Genomic DNA, 27046 nt, shown 5'->3' with positions numbered 1-27046 from the left:
ACTTGTCTCATAACTAAGCTGAAATGAAAGGGCAGTGACCGACTCCTGCCACATTTGAATATTCATAAATAGAAACTTTGAACATCATTATTCTTATTAAGAAATATGCAGCCAAATGATTTTTTCTCTCAAGAATGCATCACATCTTGCCAAATTATTAAATCAAACTCGTTTTTTTTCTTTTCAAAAGACTTTTCTTATCTTTAAGAAAATTGTGAAATTATTGTTAAACTTGGGAGCCATGCTACAGCTATAATAATGTTATAATTCATACATGATCTCTTCCCTAAAATGATAGTTGTCTTTTTATACATTTGTTTTTATGCTTTTAATTTTTAATAAAAAAATTCTTAAATAATAATATAAAAAAATAAATATATGGATTTTCGCGAGTCATGCCACAATCATATTATATCCTAATTTGTGCTATGACATGGTTTTGTATGTGGTTTAAATATTATATTTGTATAATAAGTATGCTGTAACTTCAATATAACACTTGTATAAATTTTTAGCAAATCTTGTTTCCTTTTAATGAAAAATGTTTACATCTCGTGGTATATCAATGATACAGCATGCATACTATACATATATTTTCTCTCTTTTGCCTTTTTGTTATGATTGCATATATAATAGAGAATATTTAAAAATGTCATTTAAACTGAATTTTTGGAACATTTGACCTTTGACCCCCTGTGAGAGATCCAAGGGCTTGGACCCAAGAATTACTTGCCTCTTGCCCATGGTTGCTGCTGACAAATAACACAACATACACACTTATGACCCTACATCATGGGGACAAGTATTGTCTATCATGCCTGCATTAAGTTCTAGCAATCACTTTCTGTTGGTGACAACAATGACAACAGCATTAACACAGAGTTATAGATCTTTACCACACATAATGGTGTGTGTATGGAAACATTCATTTCTTATTTCATCTTTACTTCATTATTTTCTTTGTAAAAAAAAATCACACAACAAAATCAAGGTATTTACAATCAATTAGCTCAAAGAATACAGACAAGGAACTTGTGTGTAAATTAGACATTAATTAATATGATCATATACAAAGTGCACAAAGCTATGGCTACAAATATTTTTAAGCATGGGTAATTTATAACCATTGATGGAAAAATAAAATTTCCAGCCATCCTGAACATGTTTAAAATTTTACTGAGTTAGTGAAATTTCCTATTCATTGGCCAAAGTTTACATATCAAATAAAAATGATCTGCCAGATTTTTTATACTTCCATGAAAATAATGATTCTAGGCAAGTCGAACATTGCCACATTTTTCCAGCTCTGATGGTGTAAATCCTCTGCATCCCATGAAGACTATTTATTGTACATTACACTTCCATCACTCCCCATGACCCAGACGTCGTACATTACACTTCATTAATCCCCATGACCCAGATGTTATACATTACACTTCCACCACTCCCCATGACCCAGAGGTCGTACATTACACTTCCACCACTCCCCATGACCCAGAGGTTGTACATTACACTTCCACCACTCCCCATGACCCAGAAGTCTTACATTACACTTCACCACTCCTCATGACCCAGAGGTTATACATTACACTTCCACCATTCCCTATGACACAAAGGTCATAAGCCAAAATCCATTTCATGTATGAGATCTTCCTGCCATGTTATTAATTATTAAGTTCAGTTTTATAATATATTCAATTATTTAACTGTAATTTGTACATTTGTCCAAAAGGTACACCTCTGTTTTAGATCATTACCATATAGACAACACAGACACCTAGTTTGGTGAATTTCTGCCCATTGTTTTAGGATGGTGTTGGGTTAGTTTTAGGATGGTGTTGGGTTATTTTTGGGATGGTGTTGAGTTAATTTTGGGATGGTGTTGGGTTATTTTCGGAGGGGTGTTGAGTTTTAGGATGCTGTTGAGCTAGTTTTGGGATGGTGTGAGTTGTCGACAGAGGGTGTAAAAACATTGAGATACATGACAAGAATAATAAAGGTTAATGTCAAAATCTCTTTAAAATAAATTGGCTTTGCTCCCTTGCCATTGAATTTTCTTATTCTGGTCATGCTATTTTGTCTTATAGAATTTTCCTGTGGAGGAAATATTACGTTGCCCCAGCAAAGATGCTGTTGAGTCCATATTCATGTCTACAGTCAAGGAAGCAGACGCTTTGAAACACAAGAGTCAAGTGATCAATAATATGCAGAAAAGAGATCATAAACAGCTGTGGTCTGGATTGCAGAATGGTGAGAAAAGTCACATGCATGTTTTAGAAACATATAGTGGAGAAATAATTTAATCATGAAACAAAATAACATGTAAAATCAAATCAAGTGAATGGGGCTGATTCAGTAGGTAGTGGGAATGACAGTGAATTTCATGTACAATGACTTCAGCAACCACAGTCAAAATCATGATGTAATGTAGAAAGTGTTGGATTGAACTAAATTGGGGGATGAAAATCCCAAGTGAATTTCTTTAAAATAGAAAGTTAGCATGGAGTCACATTTATTATGGTACCGGATTTCATTTAGATACATGGTAGTATTGCTGTGCTTTGATTTAATATCATTTACATGACTTTGACTTGTTCATTTTTATCTCCCTGCTATGAAATATGGGGGGGTGGTGATATAGCTATCATTATGTCTATCTGTAATCCATCTGTCTGTTCATAAACATTATTGTTTCATCAAATACATCACCCAATCATAATACCTTAGGAGTATATCAACAACCTTGCAAATCCAGCCCTCTCAAGCTGAAAAAAACATTTACCACATCTTTTGACCTGTTTTAGCAATAGAAGGGCTGAAAGATTCCCTTGGATTAATCCTGTTATTTTCTCAGTTACTACTTCTATGGTCCATGCTTGTACAAATACATCCTTTCCCTCAAATACATCTGTAATGGTGTCTCTCTGGTATGTAGCCATACTTTTGATGTTAAACTTACAAAGTATTCTTTTGAAGTCAATTGCCTCTACCATTTTCAGCTAATGTAAAAAGCACCGCTGTTACATGCTGTTGGTTAGTTGGCATTTTATATTAAGGGAGGCGACTATGATATCAATAGGTGTCACTAGGACAAAGCTCTAATTGATTGGCCAAGGTTAACATATTGGAACCTTGGCTAGCAAAGATGGCAAAAAATGAGATAGTCAGAGTATCATCTAATCCTAATTGCTGATCAAAAGTGGGAAATAGATAGATCAGTGAACTATTCAACTTAACATCAGTTTCTCAAGGAGATCATGCCTTCCTCCCGCCTGCTTCAACATGTGTGATTGAAGATTTTACTTTTGAACCCAGAGATATCGAACCTACATGCCTGGCTCATATTAGTCAAACCCTCAGAAAGGAATGGTCCTCAGAACAAGTGGTGGACAAAATTGCTTGGGCAAGAAGGCCCACAATTTTGATAGCTTGTGGGGTGAAATAGAGAGTTTGATTCTTGTGTTTACATGCAGAAAAAGATTGCTTCCTTTAAAATCCACAGGACCACAGATAACAAACTTTTACTATAGCTATTTGAGAAGTTAGCTCCCTTGAAAAATCAGTGGGTACCATTGCACAATTTCTGACACATTTCATTATCATGAAAGTGAACATGTAAGTCGGAACAAAGACATCTTTGATCTTCCTTTGAACTTGACAGATGGTTTTGGACCTTTGTCCGTAATGAAATTTTCTGTGGGTTCTGACATAGTGGTTCAAAGGGCATCTTATTCAGCTATCAAAAAGCAGCCTCCATGAACCACTGTCTAGATTCACCTGTTGAACAAAACCTGCTTCCTAATTCACTCTAGCTACATCAGGCAAAGTGAGTGGGATATCTTCAGTTCTACAGCAATGGTTCCATGTCTTTTATGATCTTTCCAGCTTTCATTGCTAAAATCAGGTTCCCACTCATGGGTAATCAGTCCTTTGTCTTGAAACCACTGTCTTTTTTGGATCCTTCATCCCAGGGTCATCTATAGAACCTGTCAAAAATATGAAATGGCACCTGAAGTAAGCTGAGCCGGTCAAAAGAGGGAGATTTCACTTGTTTTTACCACTAAGGGAAGGAACAGACAATATTTTTGCTCAGGCTTTTTCATTCTGATTATTTGCTGTTATCTAACTGACCAAACGCAAGATAAATTTCATATACATATTGGCTCATTCTGAATATGTGCTATTATCTAACCAACCAAAGGCCAACTCAGTTTCCTATGCATTTTGGTTCATGAGGTTAGGATGGTCATCACTAACATGGTCTTTGAGGAGAACCACTCTTAACTGACATTAACCAAGCCATGTGATGGAGGTCACAGTTGAAATTCTCTAGCTTTCACCTCAGAGACCTCGTATTCCAAAGGGTTAGTTTCACCAGGTGGAACCTATATTAGCAGCGCAGCAGACTACCTTCCCAGATCTTTCAGTAGCTTTGTAAAGCAAATGTTAATCTCCTTGCACTGGACTTGTGAGAGTGAAAAATATTTCTCTAAACCACAATCATTCTTAAACCATGTGCTAACATTAGCTCTTATTTCACATGATTTAAAGCTACCTCACTCATGTCAGAATACCAAAGACATAGCCAACGCAGGCATAAGGGGACATAACTAATCCTCTTTACTATTCTTGTAACACATTTTGATCAGGTAACATATTTGTGGAAGAAAAAGGATATGTATTCTCAGGACCTTCCAGTAGTTATATCCCTAGAAGACAATGCTTAATGGGATTTAGGATTAGTCTCTCTGCCCAAGAGGAGATTACTCTTGTCTGACTTCCACCATGGCAAACTGGTGATCATTTAACACATTTGTTTCTAAAATAAACCAAAAGACATGGTGAACATCTTTGATTTTCTGCATTTAGTAGTTTTGTTACCATTGAAACAAAGTATAACATAAGTAGTATCAAACTGATGGTGTTGGTTGTGTAGTGTATACATTGGGGGTAGTTGAGGATACTGTTATAGCATAAGTAGTATGAAAGTTGAGAGTAATAGACCGTAGAGTAGTAGCATAAGAAACATAAAAGTTGAGAGTGATAACCACAATGGTACTAACATTAAATGAGATTGCTAGAGCATATGATACTTGCAAAAGTAGTCAAAAATTGAGAGTACTGGACCAGTGTATTAGCCTGGGCAGTATAAAATTGAGAGTACTGGACCATAGGGTATTAGCCTGAGCAGTATAAAATTGAGAGTACTGGACCATAGGGTATTAGCCTGAGCAGTATAAAATTGAGAGTACTGGACCATAGGGTGCTAGCATAATTAGTATAAAAACTGAAAGTAACAAGGGACCCAGTCATCTCAAAATAACTCTTGTCTAATCATTCTTACTGATTTTTAAATTCAGTATCCAAGATAAAACATGAGGTTTTAACAATGCTGCCTAACCCAAGTATTTGTTGTTGAACACATCATGAGTAATGGTATTTCATTAGTGTGATGTACTGGTCTAAGCTTCAGTTAATGTGATGTACTGGTCTAAGCTTCAGTTAATGTGATGTACTGGTCTAAGCTTCCATGAATGTGATGTACTGGTCTAAGCTTCAGTTAATGTGATGTACTGGTCTAAGCTTCCATGAATGTGATGTACTGGTCTAAACTTCCATGAATGTGATGTACTGGTCTAAGCTTCAGTTAATGTGATGTACTGGTCTAAGCTTCAGTTAATGTGATGTACTGGTCTAAGCTTCCATGAATGTGATGTACTGGTCTAAGCTTCAGTTAATGTGATGTACTGGTCTAAGCTTCCATGAATGTGATGTACTGGTCTAAGCTTCCATGAATGTGATGTACTGGTCTAAGCTTCCATGAATGTGATGTACTGGTCTAACTTTCCATGAATGTGATGTACTGGTCTAACTTTTCATGAATGTGATGTACTGGTCTAAACTTCCATGAATGTGATATACTGGTCTAAGCTTCCATGAATGTGATGTACTGGTCTAAGCTTCATTGAATGTGATGTACTGGTCTAAGCTTCCATGAATGTGATGTACTGGTCTAACTTTCCATGAATGTGATGTACTGGTCTAACTTTCCATGAATGTGATGTACTGGTCTAAGCATCCATGAATGTGATGTACTGGTCTAAGCTTCCATGAATGTGATGTACTGGTCTAAACTTCCATGAATGTGATGTACTGGTCTAAACTTCCATGAATGTGATGTACTGGTCTAAGCTTCAGTTAATGTGATGTACTGGTCTAAGCTTCCATGAATGTGATGTACTGGTCTAAGCTTCAGTGAATGTGATGTACTGGTCTAAGCTTCCATGAATGTGATGTACTGGTCTAACTTTCCATGAATGTGATGTACTGGTCTAAACTTCCATGAATGTGATGTACTGGTCTAACTTTCCATGAATGTGATGTACTGGTCTAAACTTCCATGAATGTGATGTACTGGTCTAAGCTTCCATGAATGTGATGTACTGGTCTAAACTTCCATGAATGTGATGTACTGGTCTAAACTTCCATGAATGTGATGTACTGGTCTAAGCTTCCATGAATGTGATGTACTGGTCTAACTTTCCATGAATGTGATGTACTGGTCTAAGCTTCCATGAATGTGATGTACTGGTCTAAACTTCCATGAATGTGATGACTGGTCTAAACTTCCATGAATGTGATGTACTGGTCTAAGCTTCCATGAATGTGATGTACTGGTCTAAACTTCCATGAATGTGATGACTGGTCTAAACTTCCATGAATGTGATGTACTGGTCTAAACTTCCATGAATGTGATGTACTGGTCTAAGCTTCAGTTAATGTGATGTACTGGTCTAAACTTCCATGAATGTGATGTACTGGTCTAAACTTCCATGAATGTGATGTACTGGTCTAAACTTCCATGAATGTGATGTACTGGTCTAAACTTCCATGAATGTGATGACTGGTCTAAACTTCCATGAATGTGATGTACTGGTCTAAACTTCCATGAATGTGATGTACTGGTCTAAGCTTCAGTTAATGTGATGTACTGGTCTAAGCTTCCATGAATGTGATGTACTGGTCTAAGCTTCCATGAATGTGATGTACTGGTCTAAACTTCCATGAATGTGATGTACTGGTCTAAACTTCCATGAATGTGATGTACTGGTCTAAGCTTCCATGAATGTGATGTACTGGTCTAAACTTCCATGAATGTGATGACTGGTCTAAACTTCCATGAATGTGATGTACTGGTCTAAACTTCCATGAATGTGATGTACTGGTCTAAGCTTCCATGAATGTGATGTACTGGTCTAAACTTCCATGAATGTGATGTACTGGTCTAAACTTCCATGAATGTGATGTACTGGTCTAAGCTTCCATGAATGTGATGTACTGGTCTAACTTTCCATGAATGTGATGTACTGGTCTAAGCTTCCATGAATGTGATGTACTGGTCTAAACTTCCATGAATGTGATGACTGGTCTAAACTTCCATGAATGTGATGTACTGGTCTAAGCTTCCATGAATGTGATGTACTGGTCTAAACTTCCATGAATGTGATGACTGGTCTAAACTTCCATGAATGTGATGTACTGGTCTAAACTTCCATGAATGTGATGTACTGGTCTAAGCTTCAGTTAATGTGATGTACTGGTCTAAACTTCCATGAATGTGATGTACTGGTCTAAACTTCCATGAATGTGATGTACTGGTCTAAACTTCCATGAATGTGATGTACTGGTCTAAACTTCCATGAATGTGATGACTGGTCTAAACTTCCATGAATGTGATGTACTGGTCTAAACTTCCATGAATGTGATGTACTGGTCTAAGCTTCAGTTAATGTGATGTACTGGTCTAAGCTTCCATGAATGTGATGTACTGGTCTAAGCTTCCATGAATGTGATGTACTGGTCTAAACTTCCATGAATGTGATGTACTGGTCTAAACTTCCATGAATGTGATGTACTGGTCTAAGCTTCAGTTAATGTGATGTACTGGTCTAAGCTTCCATGAATGTGATGTACTGGTCTAAACTTCCATGAATGTGATGTACTGGTCTAAACTTCCATGAATGTGATGTACTGGTCTAAACTTCCATGAATGTGATGTACTGGTCTAAGCTTCCATGAATGTGATGTACTGGTCTAAACTTCCATGAATGTGATGACTGGTCTAAACTTCCATGAATGTGATGTACTGGTCTAAGCTTCCATGAATGTGATGTACTGGTCTAAACTTCCATGAATGTGATGACTGGTCTAAACTTCCATGAATGTGATGTACTGGTCTAAACTTCCATGAATGTGATGTACTGGTCTAAACTTCCATGAATGTGATGACTGGTCTAAACTTCCATGAATGTGATGTACTGGTCTAAGCTTCCATGAATGTGATGTACTGGTCTAAACTTCCATGAATGTGATGACTGGTCTAAACTTCCATGAATGTGATGTACTGGTCTAAACTTCCATGAATGTGATGTACTGGTCTAAACTTCCATGAATGTGATGACTGGTCTAAACTTCCATGAATGTGATGTACTGGTCTAAACTTCCATGAATGTGATGTACTGGTCTAAACTTCCATGAATGTGATGACTGGTCTAAACTTCCATGAATGTGATGTACTGGTCTAAGCTTCCATGAATGTGATGTACTGGTCTAAACTTCCATGAATGTGATGACTGGTCTAAACTTCCATGAATGTGATGTACTGGTCTAAACTTCCATGAATGTGATGTACTGGTCTAAGCTTCCATGAATGTGATGTACTGGTCTAAACTTCCATGAATGTGATGTACTGGTCTAAGCTTCCATGAATGTGATGTACTGGTCTAAACTTCCATGAATGTGATGTACTGGTCTAAGCTTCCATGAATGTGATGTACTGGTCTAAACTTCCATGAATGTGATGACTGGTCTAAACTTCCATGAATGTGATGTACTGGTCTAAGCTTCCATGAATGTGATGTACTGGTCTAAACTTCCATGAATGTGATGTACTGGTCTAAACTTCCATGAATGTGATGTACTGGTCTAAGCTTCCATGAATGTGATGTACTGGTCTAAACTTCCATGAATGTGATGTACTGGTCTAAGCTTCAATTAATGTAATGTACTGGTCTAAGCTAGATAGACAATTTTTTTATTCTTCTTACTTCCTCATATTGTCCTGAAATCAAATTTGATTCAATCAGGTTTTATGAATGTAGCTTATTCCTTCATTTTATAACATTGTAGAAAAATTGACATCAACTTTTATTTATCTGCAAAAATTTTGAACATATTGTTGGGGTACAGAAAAATCAGACTTTTCAGCCTTATAAGTGGGCATGGAAAATTTTCAGTGTATTTTTGGGCAGATGAAAGTTTCTGCAAACATACCACCATTATATTTTGCATCATTTTTGGGAAAAGATATGGGGTGTATTTTACAGGATACACAAAATTTTGATCATGGTAATGTTTTATGCTGCTTATTTTTGTTTATCACATAGTTGGTTACACTTCACTTATAATAGTGTGTGCTGTTTAATATTTTTGATTCATCAGTATGTTAACATATCACTTTATGTGAATCTGATTGGTTCAAATATCACATGAAATTCTCGCACAGTATTCTCTTTGCTGACTGGCTGCAACCATGGGAAATTTCCTACCCTGCCTTTTTAAAAAGTATTTTTAATACTATTACTCTCAACATTTTGGTAGCCATTTTTCAGATTGATTGCCCAAGGGTCATTGGGAAAAAATGTTATATCCATCAGAATGTGGCCAATATACCCAACAGGGGCTCAATACAATTAACATTACAAGGGTGTCAGTCAATGTGCAGAGGGTGGGGTGGGTATGATCTGTAACATAGATCACAACCTATGACAAGTGTGATGTGATTTAAATGTTAACTTATAGAAGTAAATAAACTCATCTCTGTTTAGAGAAGAATGTGGACATTTGCTGGTCTTTCAACTGACAGTAAGTTTTCCAACCACAGCATTTGTTTTTGCAGTAAAATAGCTCCAACAAGCTAATGTTTCTTGTTATATTTTGCAATCATGACTCTAAATAAAATTTGTCTATGTATATGTTTACAGTACTGTTCCAAATCAAATAACACAAATATCTGTCAGAAATATGTTAAATCTGGAATTTCTGCATCCAGTAGTCATTCCTTTTCATGAATATCCAAAAACTGTAATGCTTAGTATTGGAATTGACATACTTCAAATGAAAACAATGTAAACATTCTAATGTATGCTGTTTGGCTTTTCTAACCTAACATGGGTGAATGATGTGACATCATACTGTACTGGAAATTTAATCAGAGATTCAGTATTGAATTATTATTTGTAAAAAAAAATCATCTGCTCGTAAATATTGGTTATTGAACTGCACATTATTAATTGAACTAACCTTTTGGACTAAGTTTACACACAGCAAAAGAAAGGTGCAGTGTCTGAGTTAGAATGAACAAAATTATTCCTTCTTGTTTCTCTCTAAACTATTTCAATTAAAAATATAAAATAAAACCATATGATAAAAAGAATCTCAAATGGATAATATAAAATATTAAATTTATAAAACTAATTGAATAATGTTCAAGTTTTGATCGCTAATTCTGCCAAAGCTGAATGTATTCAAGTTGTTTCATAACTTCAGTATTAAATAATTACCCCTCTGAGATCCTCTATATGTGTCTAGTTTAGATGTGGCAGTGTAGTAGTAAACTGTTTCTTATGCATAGTGCGTTGCTAATTTCAAATTTATGGACTCATTATCCAGCATGTCTTATGCATAGTGTATTGCTAATTTAAAATTTATGGACTCATTATCAACCATATCTTATGCATATTGCATTGCTAATTTCAAATTTATGGACTCATTATCTACCATGCCTTATGCATTGCTAATTTCAAATTTATGGACTCATTATCCACCATGTCTTATGCATATTGCATTGCTAATTTCAAATTTATGGACTCATTATCCACCAAGTCTTATGCATATTGCATTGCTAATTTCAAATTTATGGACTCAATATCCACCATGTATTATGCATAGTGCATTGCTAATTTCAAATTTATTTACTCATTATCCACCATGTTTATGACTAGTGCATTGCTAATTCAAATTTATGGACAAATTGTTTTGTTTAATATGTATGATCTTGCCATCCTGTTTCTTTTCAGATAAATTTGAACAGTTTTGGTCAGTAAATAAAAAACTAATGGACTCCACAGGAGAAGAGGTGTTTAGGTATATACCTTTCAGAATATACAGGGTAAGACCAGTAGTGTTATTTATTTAATGTGAATTCTTTTATTGTCATACTTTCAGACTATACAGGATAAGACCTGTAGGGGTTATTTAGTGTGGATGTTGTTATTATGTCATACTTTCAGAATATACAGGGTAAGACCAGTACAGTTATTTAATATGGACACTGTTATTTAGTCATACTTTAAAATATACAGGGGAAAACCAGTAGCATTATTTATTAAATATGATGTTATTAAGCATACTTTCAAATATCCATGGTAAGACCAGTAGTTTTTTTATGTGGATGGTGTTGTTAAGTCATACTTTCAAATATGCAGGGTAAGACCAGTATAGTTATTTATTATGGATGCTGTTATTGTGTCATTGTGAACATTATTCTCTGAAAGTTTAGTGAAGGTCACTGAATACGTTAGCATAGATGAATAAATGTTTGCAAATGAAATCATTTTCTTTAGAGATTCTTTTCATTTTTGCCAGCAATGGGAGTAGGAAACTCATTATTTTAAAATACATCTTACTGCATCTAAATAGCATCTGTTTTTGAGAATTTCATTTTGCCAGATGCTTACATGTATCATAGACTTTACTTTCAATTCACTATTTTGCCTGCAGATGTGCAGAAGGGTGAAAAATTGCTCTTCTTTTTTCCTTTGTTTACTGGACCCATGATTTTTGTGACCTCCACATTTTTAATCCAAATCTTGTATTAACCTTACTTTTTGCAGCTGTTCATCTGTGTGCAGTTTGATCTGGTCTGCTTTAGGTCTAATGGCACAAATTCTAAAATCTGGACACAATTTTTTTTTCCTCCACAGTATTTTTTATTGTGAGTAGAAAGTCTAATTATTTGGTATCATTGTAGAGCTATATCTTTCGCCTTTTCTGTAATACCTTCCCCATTGATCTATCATTAATGATGTTGATGTCACAGATTAATTAAAGTTTTAAAAGTTCTGGTTGAAGAGAGATCAGCTTATTTTACCTTCTCAAGTTTGGATTTGGTTTTATGCTGATTCAACAGACAGCAAGATATGCATCCCCAAAATTCAGTAATGTTACAATTTTTTTTGTCATGATCAGGTCAAGCACAATCATTGAGGAATGTCTCCTGCACTTTTATGGAAAAAAATTATATACTCATACCTTTCATCTGGTTTCATCCAACATCATAAACTTTGAATGTTTCACTTAGAATGAAGATTGTATGCTAATTTCTCAAATGTTATCCTACCCATGGAGATGATGTTTGGTTTAGGTGTAAAACTTTAAAGTCAATCTGTGTCAAAGAAGCTCAGAAACCACTCAGCCATTTTGATAAACCAGTTTGTATTAGGTAATGCAGATTTGTGAAATAAATTGTATCATTAAAAATGAGGTTATAACAATATTTAGTGGGTCTGGAAAGTCTTGTTGTTGGCCTTGGAGGAAAACAAATTTCATGTTTTAACTGTCATAAGGGGTCTTATTCCAAACTGAATTGCTATTTATAGTCCTTGTAAATTCACAATGATTGATTCAAAGGATATCCCTGCTCTGATTGGAAGCACTGAATATTCACTTCTTGGGCAGGGATTTACTCCTCGGACAATATCAGATTCAGTTCAGGCAGTCTCAGATTTACATGGCACTAGCCCGCAGGCATGTCCACAAAATTGAGAAAGGGATACAATAAATTCTGTTGAACTTAGTTGTGTGGGTAAAATACAGTAACTATGTTTGAGATTATTTACCTACAAGGGGTTGTGTTTAGTTTCTAGTGTTTTATGTTTTTTTAAAGTTTTATACCTTGCGATTTGTAGCATTTATATGTGGTGCAGTCTTCTTACGCTTACCTGGCTACAATTTCTTCCATTTGTTGTATGTATCATTCCCATCTTGTAGTCAGTGTCGAGATATTTTCTCACACATTTAATAAGAACATTTAAACTTTAAAGAATGTTTCAACAAATAAGGAATAAATATTTATATTTTAACTTATCAGTTACACTGTAATCACAATATTTATATGTACCAGGTATTTGCCGACCTTCAGGTTCTAAGTTAGCTTTGGGCAGTTTCAGAGAGATTGTTTTAATTCATGTTGCCTTTTCTTATGGCGAGTAGGTATTAATTGCTAAAAGTACAACTCATGAGATTTCTTAAAAGGCTTGTGTTCGAAATAAAATACACTTTTCTCTTAACAGTTAACTACCAGGAGGATTTTGTTCAAAGCATGATTATTTTAGGAATATGTAGCACCCACAGGTGACGTTTATGTTGTTTATGTATTAATTACAGGAGATTTGATACATACAGCTTGTCAAACAATTAAACAGACAAAAATATGTGTTCTTAGATTATTGTCACAAGTCAGATTCTCAAATAGTTTGATGCACGTCACTGATTTAAAGGTGACTAATCATTAAATAAATTAATAAAATAAGTGTTGACAAATCCTTCAGGTGTGAGTATAAATAAACCATTACAGACAGACTTGCTTTTACTCGCATTCTCTCTCTCTTTATCTCTATCTCTCATAAAAAAATGTAGCTATTTCCAGAATCTTATCAACTTATCCCTTTTTCTGTCTACATGCATGTACCTATCTGCTTTTGCTCTTCCAGCTATGTCTGAATCTATTTCTAATCTACACTAGACTATTCATGTTTATTATTTATATTTTTAGATATCATTAACTATCAGCATATGGTTGTAAGGTGTCAACAGAGATACAAAGTAAAGAAAGGTTTCAATAAATATAAAGCAATTTCCTTAAAATATACCATATTTTGTCTTATTATTTTACTCCTATTCGGATATTATGTTTGGGGCAAGCTCATATTTTCCAAGGGCAAGTTCAATTTTCCAGTCAATTTGCCCCTGGCAAGCTGACCTTTATAAAATTTGTATATCCCTGTTGTTAGAGGAATTTTATTTGGTTTTGAAATGTTAAGATTATCTTGATATTGGTGCCGATCTTAATCCAGATTCCAAAACATAACAAGATGTAATCTCAGTAACTAAATAAAATAGCATTTAAGCTTCATTGTCTGATTTTTGTCCGTGTATCTCTAGGTCAGTTTGACTGTTTGCTTCCGATGAATGCTGTTATTAGTGCTCTTTATTGTGTGTGGTTCTTTCTTTATATTTATCATGATAAACCAATAGAACATAAACAAATAGATTGGATTCATGTGATACCTCTCTGATCATTTTGGAAACTTCCTTGGATTTTGGTTCAAACTCTTAAATTTGTCCAGAATATGGAGAAAAACTGGGAATACCCCTGAGGTTAAGTAATAATTCCTTTTTATTGTATATATTTTGGAAAATAAGCATTAAAAAATATCTCCTTGATGGCTGTTTCAGAGTATTACATGTGCAAAAATGTATTACATAAAATTAAGAAAGTACCAATTCCAAGTACATAGAAGAAGGCCTCTATTGCATGCATATGGTAAAACACCAAGGTTCTTGGATTATCACTGATTAATAGCTACAAGATAAAGAGATCCTACAAGACTTGTACAATAATTCAAACCATCCAGGGTGCTTGAATTGACCATTCAAAGAGGTTTAACTATTAAAGTCTTGGGTAATAATAAACGTTACCTTTAATTTAAAAAAAACAACAATTGTACAACACGTTTTCAGGCAATCTGTACAGACCAGATATTGGTATAGTATTCTCTTTTGATGTGGAGGAAACTGGAGAACTTGGAGAAAAACACCTACATAAGAAGGGAATCCACTTTATATAAACTTGTGTCAGATATGGAGTCAATTTGTAACCACATAAGTGTTGACTGAATGTGTTACTATTAAGCTATTCAGGTATACTTCTAAATAAGAAAATGACAGTCAGATAGCTTCATTGTGTTGTTTATTAATTTTCCATATTCATTTTGCAGCGTGATGGTCCATATATCCAAAAGTTATTTAAACCTTCTTCTGATGAAGGAGTAGATCATACTCTGGCAGATCTCCTCAACATAATGATGATAGATTTTAATGAATGTAAGTATATCATGCACAAACAGTGGATACATTACATATGTTATTTTTAGGATTAAATTTAAATTGTATGTGACTGAAATCTCTTTTATCAAAATACTTGTGTTGTTTGCTCTGCAAATAATATGGTTAGAGTAAGTAGAATTACTCTTGTGTGTCCATCTATCAGTTTTGTGTGTCCATCTATCAGTTATGTTTTGCATTTCGGTCAGTTTCTCGGGTACTTTGGTGAGGCTTTCCTGTTCCAGGTATTTTGAAAAGAATCAAATTATTTCTCTTTCACTTTTGATGACATTAGACTTCCACAGTGATAATGTTTGGGATGTACATGTTTTTATCTACATTCTTCAGATTACTTCTCTATTTTGACATTTACTAAACTTTTGTGTAATATATTTATTCAGGTGGATATTTATTAAAACTTGTGTATGCATAATAATTTTACATTTTAATAATATATTTTTCTCATTTTTAATCTGAACACTTAAAGAAACTTGCAAGCACCATTTATTCTGCACATTTTCTATTGAAGTCATCTTTCACTGCATAATTAATAATTGTGCTAAGTTCTGCTAAGAGCTTACTGGTGCTTTCCCATGATTCCAACCCTGAGATTAGAATGTTCTGGTCACAAGCAGTTTTAAATCACTTCAGATTTGCCTCTTCAGAATCGTTGATGGCACCAGATTTCATTGTTTTCTGTTTCAGCCCGAACTTAATGTAGCCATCTTTAATCATTTGCTTGTTTTTAAGCCATATTGATAGCATGTTTGCCAGAATCTTGTACTGCTTGGCTTTGCTTTTCATATCCCGTTTCTACCTCAAGGATGACATTGTATTTAGGTTTTATATATTCTGGCTCCCTTTTCCACTTTGTAGCTCTTCCAGTTTCCATTTTTTGGTGATTCACATACAGTGTATTAAGCAAAGTGACTTCCTTTGGATTTTAAAAAAATATATGTGTAGTCAAATGTAGCTTTCAGAGGGTTGATATCATTTTCTGACTTTCTTTTATCAAACCTACTTTACATTAAAATAGTGCCATTAATTGAGTTAACAACAGGGTTATCAAAAGATTAGTCGCTTACTGGATTGGCAACCAACATTAAATGTAACTTCATTTAGATTAATCAGTACTCACAGTTTGAACAGTGTCATGATTCAAGAAATCAAACACACCATTCAAGACAGTTTTCGCACTTTGGATAATGCATCATGATTTCAATAGGATTTCAGACTGCTAATTTACTGCAGTTAAAAGGGTGTACTCAGATAATTAATGTTTGTAATAGATGTATTAAAAAAAGTTATTAAAAAAAACAAACAAATATAGCCAGAACCAGAAGAAAGGTTTGGATAATATCAGTCTTGTTTTTATATGCCTGTCATAAGTAGAGCATATCATGTTTTGATGTTGTGTGTCCATCTGTGTTTGTCCATCAAGCCATCCATTTGTCAGTTACCTATATTGTTTCTTCACAATAATTGGAAGTTTACCAACAGCTGAAGTTATGAAACATTTTACATAGCTTGCATTTGGAGCAAGGAAGACCAAAAAACCTTATCAATTTAGGCTCAAAAGGTCAAGGTCAAAAAGACTCCAAGAGGAAAAACTGTTTTGACACAATAACTTTGTTTGTATACGATATATTTTGACCAAACTTTGTACATGGCTTGCATTTATGATAAGAAAGATACATATTGATTTTGATGTCAGAGGTGAATTTCACAGTGATTACCAAGGCAAATTATTTCTACACAATATACTGAGTATTTTGAACATAATATACTTTGACCAAACTTTGTTGGTTTGCTTGCATTTTAGTCGAGGGCACCTTTTTCATTTTGGGTCAGAGGATCAAAAATCAAGGTTACAGGGAATTAAGCAAGAAACAATTATTTTCACAAAACTGCCTAAATTAATGTCCACATTCCTAGACTAAACTTTGGTAGATGGCTTGAATTTGAGACAAGGAAGACACCTACTGATTTTAGGTTTAAAAGGTTAGCATCATGGTCAGAGGGACTTAAAGAAGTACCACAGTTTCCACAAAATAATAAGTTCTCTACCACACACTGTATCCAAACCCTGTCTATGGCTAATATTTGAGTTAAAAAGGTGCCTATTGATTTTGGGGTCAATAGGTTAAAGGTCAAGGTCACTGAGATGAAAAAATGCTTTCTGCAAAGTAACTTATGTTCTGCCAATTATCGTCACGAGTTTTTGGTTGGCTTGCATTTGAGACAAGACACCTAGTGGTAAGGTGGAGTATATCATTTAGTATTGCTTGGCAACTGTACATAGCGACAATATCATAGTTCATGAGGTAAACTGGAACATTATTAGTGTCTGACCATTTAAAGGGTGTTTTACAGAAAAGAAGTATAATCATTATTTACCTAATGAGGGGTTCGTAATATACTGTATTTAGTACTCTTATTCCCTAATAATTTAAGATTTATAATCTGATCACCTTATTTACTCATTTTTAATGCAAACCCTACTGTAATAATGCACACCTTACTGTAATAATGCACACCAGGCTATAGTAATGCATACCATGTTGTAGTAATGCATACCATGTTGTAGTAATGCACACCCTATTGTAATAATGCACACCCTACTGTAATAATCCAAACCCTACTGTAATAATGCATATCCTACTGTAATAATGCATGTCCTACTATAATAATGCACACCTACTGTAATAATCCAAACCCTACTGTAATAATGCACACCCTACTGTAATAATCCAAACCCTACTGTAATAATGCACACCTTACTGTAATAATGCATACCCTGCTGTAGTAATGTATACCCTACTGTAACAATGCACATCCTACTGTAATAATGCACACTCTGCTGTACTTTGTATAGATGATGCTTATTTTGTCTGTGTAGCTGGTATTTTTGCCAGATGTAAAATTTTATGACTTTTGTTTTTAAACATTTAGAGTTTTAATATTGGCTAGTTTTATTTTAACCATATTATTTAAGATGGTAAATTTTGAATGGTATTTCTTTTTGCACTTTCACTACGTAAAATATTAAAGGTGGTCAATTTTGACTGGATTTATTTTCACAGTCTCATTTACTAGGTATTTTAATAAAGTAGTAAATTTTGCAGACATGATTTTTCTCCATTTTAAAGCGGAATTCTGCTTTTCTCCTGACTTGAATGAGATTTTTTCTTGATATAGTATATTTTTTATATCATCTCTGATCCGGTTTTAAAAAAATGGTCTGTCCAGTCCCATTCTGCAACAACCTTTGTAAATTATTCCTTCCATATATTAGTGCATGACTCTCGTAAAGAGTATTGTGATTGGTTAAAGGTTTAAGTTCTTCCAGTGAATCTTCTTGTAATGTAAACTGATGGCAATGGAAAGAAGAAGCATGTTTGCAGAACATTGCATCCTGAGTTGTTGAGAGAGACCATGACATGAAAAGTTTAAATAAAGGTTTAAAAAATGTACGAAAATGGGAATGGCTGGAGTGAAAAGTTGACAGAAATTTAGTTTTTCAGTTTATAAGAAAACTGAATGCTAGATGACTGGCATTTTGTGACCTCTGCAAGAAAGATCTGAATTATGGTAATCGCAGTTGGAAGAGTTTGGAACAGCACCTACAAAAGAAGCTGCATACAGACAATTTGAAGCTCAGAAGGCATCTGGAAAAAGTGCATTTAATTACCGTAAGAAGTAAGATTTCTTGCATGAGAGAACATATATAGCCCTCTATCAGAATATGTGCGCTGCATGTCATCAATACAAGCACCAACTTGAAAGGTAAAAGGCTCTCATTGTGAAGGAAACAAAACGATTGCACATTGAGCGAAACAAGTCAGTGGCGACAAAAAGGCAGGCTAAAGAAATCTTTGCCAAAGCTGCAAAAAGAGCTTGACTGGCATATCAACAGGTTGTGTCCATTGGAGAAAAAGACAAGTGAATGTATGGGATTATTTGTATATAGTTGATATACTTGGGTGTTTATTTTACAGATTTGTTATGGAAAGAGAGAAGTATAATATATTTGCTACAAAAATTGACAAATTGTTGCGACTTAATAACACTGACATGCACATGAAATAACTTCAGGATCAATAGTATTGGAGAACAAATTCATGTGGCAATAAATATTATGAAATTATTCAAGTCAAGTTGAACATTTTTGGTAAGTTTGTTAGTTTTTCAAATCATTATTTTGGTTTATTTTATGATCATAAGTTGCACCAGGAGCAGTTTTTTATGAGTGTAAAATGCATTTTTGGCTGGTGGCCCCAGGACCCTCAGATCAGGGGCACTGCCCCTCAAGATTTTGCTGGGGAAGGACCCCCAAACCCACCTTAAAAAATTCTCAGCTTTTTTTATGAAAGACCAAAATCATGTCCGATTTTGACTGGATTTGTTTTCACAATCTTATAATGATATTGATAATATTTCTCAACTGTCACAAATTCTTGCTGTGTATTATGAATTCAGTCAAATACCATAGACTCAGTTCAGCCAGTATGTTGTGTACAGGTAGGTCTGTTATGGTGCTTAATTTATACACAGGTAATAAATTTTTTTTATTGCCTAATCCATAGCAATCCTGCCATATGATCTTAGAGCTTATTATATTGGTCTGTGTGATTAAATATGTAGTAATTAATCAGATTTTCTAATTGTAGTGGTTCGTGGTAATTTACGAGTGGTTATCCAGGGGGTGGAGCCAGCCTTGGATGCAACTCTTCTTTGGCTGTCCCAACATCTAAGTCATCCAGACAACTTTCTCCATATTGTCATCCTCAGCAGAACAGAGATGAATGCCAGTAATACACCTTGGTGACACAGATTGTCAAGATTATAAATTATAGTACATAAGTTAACTCTGTGCAAATAATCTTAAGATATTTATTACACAGTTTTGAAGAATGCATGTGGTGCAGATATAAAAATCACCTTAAAATGTCTTTCTTTAGACATGACTCTGCCAGTCTATAGACATTATTGTAGCAATTGTGACACCAGATTGCCCATATTTGGACATCATTGTGGTGATTGCTACACCAATTTGCCTATATTTGGACATCATTGTAGCAATTGCTACACCAAATTGCCCATATTTGGACATCATTATGGTGATTGCTTCACTGATTCTGGGACTACTCGGCCCATTGTAGAGTTGGTCCATTAATGTTCTCTGCCCATAATGAACTCAGCATATCCAAATCAGCCAATAACATACTCTGTTCATTACATATTTGGCCTATCGGTCCATGATTTATATAATTACAATGTAATGTAGTTTTCTTTTTTTTCTAAGAGTCATTTCATTTTTTATAAAAATCATTATTTCTTTCAATGGTTACTAATTTTGCAATAGAAATGTCGGGAAGAAAATCATAATCCCAGATTAATTAACTTATTACTGTATAATCAACATTTTGAAACCATTTATCTTAAATTTTGTGTCAATAGTAAATATTTTCCAGTATTCTAAGTTTAAAATGTATTTGTCCTTGTAAGGCCCCATGTTAATCGAGTTAAATATTTTTTTTTTCTTCAATAAAACATAAACACAGAGACAAAGCAAACATTTCTAATTCTGATGTGTTAATTTTAGTATAAACTTGTGTATCATTGTCGATCTTTGCCCTGTCTTATTCCTTCTCTCAATACTAACTGTAATTAAATATTTTATTTATATAAATTTATTATCAGAAGTAAATATTCGACATCCTCTATTCTTGTCCCAATGTAGTGCCTGTAAAGTCCATAGGATTAAAAAAAAAGTTTTTTGATGACATTGTTGCCATGAGATAGAGGAATCACATGCATGTGCATGCTACTTTGCAGTTACTGCTCTTGAACACTCCACACAATGTTCCATACCCATGGATGCACTGATATATTGAGATGATCATTTAATTTTGGGGAGCATTATGTATATTGATCAATGGCAAATCATTTTTAATTTTTTTTTTACAATAGAAAGTAACAGTTCCCCTTGTGGTTAATCAAACCAGTAAAGTTTGCAAAATCATTAATGATTAATGATTAATTAGTTAGTAAGAAATGTTATGGCTGACTTTGTTGTGGGCCAACTCTGTAATGGACTGAAAATGTTACAGGGAGATTTCTGAATTAAACTTGTATTGGATGACTTTATTATGGGCTGACTCGGTTCTGAGTCGAGATCTACAGTCTCTGTTATACCAAACTGGCTGTCCTTAGACACGATTGTGTTTGTCTTAAGACACAATTGTGACAGTTGTTACACCAAATTTGAGTACTTTGATAGTTAAAACTTCTGCCATTTATTTATTATATCTGCAAGCACTATATATGTTGATTTGTTAAATTTAAGAACTACAGTGCATTTTGACAAAAGTTTAAATGTTGAAATGTTTTGAATTTCTGAGACATAATTTTATACATATTCAGCAATTGTATGACCTTATGTTCATAGTTGTAAGTCATGACATGGATTATTTTTTGGGGGTTTTTTTTCTTTCTTTTTTGCAAGATTACTGTATTTCTCAGACAATAGACCTTTGCTCAAATGTAAACATACCCACCCACCCCCACTTTAAGAAACTTGTAGCAGATGAGGGTGGAGAGGCTCACAAAGTATGCTCCTAAAGTATTTACCCTGTATTGAGGAAAAATGTTCTCAAACATCATGTTTTACATAAGAGTCAACAGTTTTCACCTTTGGTTATAGTCCCATCATCATGAAAATTATAAATATCTATAAATAAAAAACTAGTTACAGATATTGATTCTTAAAGTGATCTTCATCTACTCTATTAAATCAGTTACTCATAAGAATTCATTTAACAAACCTATCAGCTGTCAAGAATTTCTTAAATGTGAATTGTGTTTAATTCTGACATTTCTATAAATGAAATAATCGTCACACTGTTTTGTTGCAGAACAGTTATGTGTCTGAGTGATCCTGTATTGCTTTGCACCTGTTGATTGGCAGCAAAATTTTGGAATCCTGTTCATCAATATTGTCAATTACAACATCTAAGCTGTATCCAAAGAATAGTCAAAAATATTCTTTCTTTTTATCTGGAATGTCAGATTGATAACCAAAATCACTAGGTGTGATGACATTTAGAGCACTGTTCTTTCTTGGCTAACATTTGGTCCAGTTCTGGACAAGTGGAAATCTTTGTAATCTAAGAAATGAACCAATTCTGGTTTGTGTGATTCACTACCAAAACCTTGCATCAATTAGATTGCAAATAAATAATTACATTCCAATGATTTCAAATTCAAAATAATATAAAATACACATAGACTGAGAGTATTTGTCCATGGTGGATTGTTATTTAAAATAAATATTCCAGGTGAAATTGATTCCTATAGTGTTACCTGTGCATGTATGGCTTTTAGTACCAGTCACAATGGAGGATCAGAGACAACTTCTAATAAATATATTTTCTCATTGAAGCTAGTTCATCCTAAAATAAATAATGTGCTTTAAATGAAGGGCTGTGATAAATAGTGAAGTGCAGTACGACCAATTTTCAACAATTTGACTTGGATATGATGAGGTCACATCAGAGAATAATCCCATCCCCACTTTTTGAAAATTATATTAGGCTGGCTCCCTGGTATTATCATAAGAAAAATATGGCATATATTGTGGATTTTGAGAACTCATTATGTATTTACTCAGAATTGCCAGATCTTGAAAATCAGTAGAAGAGTTGGAGAAAAAACACCTAAAGACTGGTATCCAGAACATGTGTATCCATGTATCCTGTTTACTTCACTGCAAACAGTATAGACCAGATCTGCTGTTGAATTATATGTTGGTTGTTGTGTGATTCCACTTAAGGTTTTAAGTGAAAAGTGTAGACCAGATCTGCTGGCGAGTTGAGTTGTATGGTGTTCATTCCACTTGAGATTGAAAATGAACAGCATAGACCAGATCTGCTGTTGAATTATATGTTGGTTGTTAGGTTGTGTGATTCCACTTAAGGTTTTAAGTGAAAAGTGCAGACCAGATCTGCTGGCAAGTTGAGTTGTATGGTGTTCATTCCACTTGAGATTGAAAATGAACAGCATAGACCAGATGTGCTGGTGGATAATTAAAACATTTGTCAGCAGTATTAGTCCATATATTTCAGTCTTGATGAAACATTCCTCACTTATAACATAGATCACTGTCCTGACACAGACTTGCTGAAACATCCCTCACTTATAATATGTACCACTATTAAGACAAAGCCTTGCTGAAGTATCCCTTATAAAATTCTGATACTTCATATTCCCATTTTGAGAAGTTATGTAAGACTCGCCACGTTTAGTTCAAGTTTTGTCATTTCTGATTTCATATAATTATCCAGTTTTATTGTCCAACCAGTAAATGGTGAGACATACAGTACATATCACTTGTACAGCAGTGCTAATGTGTTGTATTTTTTAAACTTACCTGCTTATATAATTTACTGGATTCAGCTTAAATATTTGGACATTTTTATGCCGAAAGTTTATCCTGCTATGCTAGAAGTTTCTATACAGTGGATTCCGGTTAATTGGAACACATCGGGACCAAAACAATTTGGCCCAATTAAGCGGCTGCCCCAATTATGCAAAGTAAGTACACAAAGGTAAACATATACTATACATGTACATGTACTGTTTAAAAATATATAAAACAAAACACAAATTATTGTTTACTGAGCAACAAAAACACTGTAATACATGTAAATTCATTCTGGAAACAAATGGTATAGGTCAGAGAAAAATATTTAAGCTAAAACAATTTCAATTTAATGTTCTTAACAGTTAATGATGTTTGATGAATTTATCAAGTGTCCCCTGCCGTATTCCCTTAATTGACTGTAGCTAAATGAAATCAGTGCATGTATCTAGTGCAGATATTGGGCTGCCTTCATTGCCTTCCTTGACTGTTGAAGATGATGTCAGTAGGTGATCTATGTTTTTTATGATTCCCATGTCCATTGGTTGCACCAAGGATGTAGTGTTTGGAGGCAGAATATTCAGATTGATTTTTTCAAACAATCTAAATGAGGGTGTGCTGCACAGTTGTCAAGTAACAGCAAAATATTTCTTGAATTCCGTTGTAGTTCCACGTCTTAACTCATTAGCCATTTCTTTAAATTTTCAGAAGTCATCCATGCATTATTTTTAGCAAGGTACACAACTGGTAAACTGTATATTCTAAGCCCCTTAAAACATCGAGGCCTAGCACTTTTCCCAATAACCAATAACTTTTGTTTATCAGTTCCTGACATGTTTGAACATCATAACACAGTTATGCGATTGCATTGCTTTCTTTGATCCTGACAGTGCTACATGTTTGTAGGTCAGGGAACCATCTGGTGTGGCACGATAAAACATGCCTGTTTCATCAGCATTGTAGATGTCGCCTGCACAAAATTTCTGAAGCAAGTCAGGCAGTTTTGTTCATTTCCATTGTTCAGCACTTACAGCATCAGCACTGTCCTTCTCGCCATGTGCTTTCTTGAATTAATGTCTTGCCTAGATTTCCATCGAGACAACCAACCATCTGTTTCTTTGATATCATTGTGACCCAGCTTTTTAGCTAACTCCTCTGCCTTACTTTTCATCATTGGACCACTGACACGTACACCTCATCCAGTTACAATAGAGAACCACTGATTGAGAGTCTCTTCAACATCTGGATCCATGCCTTCACTGTTCTGTTTTTGGGTTGTTCCATGATGTCCTTCGTGTAAAGCCCATTCCTCTCTCAGTTTATCTTGCTGCTGTATCATGCATGCAGTTGTAGATTTTGGCACTCTTGTTATCTCAGTCAGTCGGCGATGACTGGTGTTAGGCAGCTGGCTTTTAATTTGGTCCAGTAAGGCAATTTCGTTTGCTAATGTCAAATCTTTCCATGGCATTTTGGAAAGGGTCTGATATTTTCCAGGTAAAAGTGCATTACTGATTGAAACAGCGATAAACACAGTAATAGCTACCATGCCACTGCAGTAATGACCGTCATGCAACACTTGAACAACTTGTATTTAACATTTTATTGGCAGGGTATTATGTTTCTTCATACATATGTTGTTTTAATGTGTAACTTGATATATGTTGCACTGTACTTCCCATAAGTGAGCTTTAAAACTCATAATTGCCTTAATGGATTTAAGAATTAGCTTAAGAATGTATTTAATGTTTAAGCGTGCAAATTTGTGATATTCCAAAGATTTATGTTTTCCTTGATTTTTCTTTCCACTTTGTGTTGATCATTTAAGAAACCCTGTTTGTAATAATTATACACACACAGGCCTTAGGTCTAAATGGGTTTATTTCTTCTCATGTGCACTGATTGATTTTGTTTCTCCATGGTAGCAGGCTTGAGATTCAATTCATGTTAATGTTATGTATATTTAGTTTAACAGATAAAGAAACCATACTTGTAACCATAGTATTAATGTAAGAAAAGTTGGAGTTTAGAGCAGATGGATGTGTTGTTTTTCAGTTGAAGCTACATTGAATTGTTAATTATCTTTAATAACCCAGTTGTCTCTAAATTCTTTAGTTTCCTTTATTTTGAATTTGATATCAAAACTGCTGTGAAATGCTTCACTTAAAAAATTGGTTTTAAAACTTGCATTTGAAAATGATAAATTAGAAATAAATATTATTATAAAGAGCAGGAGACAAGTTTATGGCAATACAATAAAGTCTATCAATCAGTTGTTATTAATATTAAGGTTTCCAGTTTTTTAATGTGAGCCCATGTTTAGTTGTGTGTTCGGACAGTTTTGTAACCTCTTAGTTCGCAAGAGGAAATGTGTAATAAGTTTAAAGACTGCTGAGCAATAATTCATGTAGATATATACATTCATTTTTTGCACCTCAATTCATTTAATTGTTCTTTAATCTATGTTTTCATCTTTTATTTTTTATTACCACTACTTTTAACTGAATGCCATTGGTATGTACACCCCAGAGACTATGTAATTCATGACCAGTTGTGCACCAAAAACTGGATTGTAACCAATAATTTTTATAACCAGCCACGCAGAAGGGGAGGAAATCCATTACCTTGAATGGAAAATTTGTTCCAAGTTGCATGTCTGAGATTCATCATCATTATAATATTTATCTTTTGATACATTTTTATCATAATCCATTAAAATTGAAATATTGTCATAAATTTTACATAAATTGACACTGAATAAAAAAAAGTTGTATGATGTTTTTACCACCAAGTTTTTATTTGTTTATTGATGTTTCTTTTTGCTTGGAAAGGAAAAAATTTAATTTAGATTAACAAACGGTAAAACATGGAGTATCACTTCCCTGGATCTGGCATCAGTGTTAGGATTCTAGGTTTTCCATTTATCTCATTTACGTTAGCAATTGGTGGGACATGGGTATCACTTCCCTGAATCTGGCATCAGTGTTTGGATTCTAGGTATTCTAATTTATCTCATTTACATTAGCAACTGGTAGGACATGGGTATCACTTCCCTGAATCTGGCATCAGTGTTTGGATTCTAGGTATTCTAATTTATCTCATTTACATTAGCAACTGGTAGGACATGGGTATCACTTCCCTGAATCTGGCATCAGTGTTTGGATTCTAGGTATTCTAATTTATCTCATTTACATTAGCAACTGGTAGGACATGGGTATCACTTCCCTGAATCTGGCATCAGTGTTTGGATTCTAGGTATTCTAATTTATCTCATTTACATCAGCAACTGGTAGGACATGGGTATCACTTCCCTGAATCTGGCATCAGTGTTTGGATTCTAGGTATCCTAATTTATCTCATTTACATTAGCAAATGGTGGGACATGGGTATCACTTTCCTGGA

General features: G+C 34.3%; 1 protein-coding gene across 2 annotated transcripts in view; it reads left to right on the top strand.

Moving 5' to 3' along the window:
• Positions 1–26431, top strand: part of LOC149769994 (autophagy protein 5-like) — a 43404-nt gene extending 16973 nt beyond the window's left edge. For both annotated transcript variants that reach the window (XM_089949562.1, XM_089949560.1), the window contains exons 5-8: positions 2088–2250; positions 11139–11230; positions 15120–15225; positions 19896–26431. In XM_089949562.1, coding sequence (XP_089805688.1) covers positions 2088–2250; positions 11139–11230; positions 15120–15225; positions 19896–20053 — 519 coding nt within the window. In that variant the 3' untranslated portion in view covers positions 20054–26431. The remainder of the gene's footprint in view (positions 1–2087; positions 2251–11138; positions 11231–15119; positions 15226–19895) is intronic.
• The last annotated feature ends 615 nt before the right edge of the window (positions 26432–27046 follow it).

This window comes from Sinohyriopsis cumingii, unplaced genomic scaffold (assembly GCF_028554795.1).
Source record: "Sinohyriopsis cumingii isolate HCF-2022 unplaced genomic scaffold, ASM2855479v2 utg002887l, whole genome shotgun sequence".
In the NCBI taxonomy this organism is placed as follows: domain Eukaryota; kingdom Metazoa; phylum Mollusca; class Bivalvia; order Unionida; family Unionidae; genus Sinohyriopsis; species Sinohyriopsis cumingii.
This window is presented reverse-complemented; position numbering and strand designations above follow the sequence as displayed.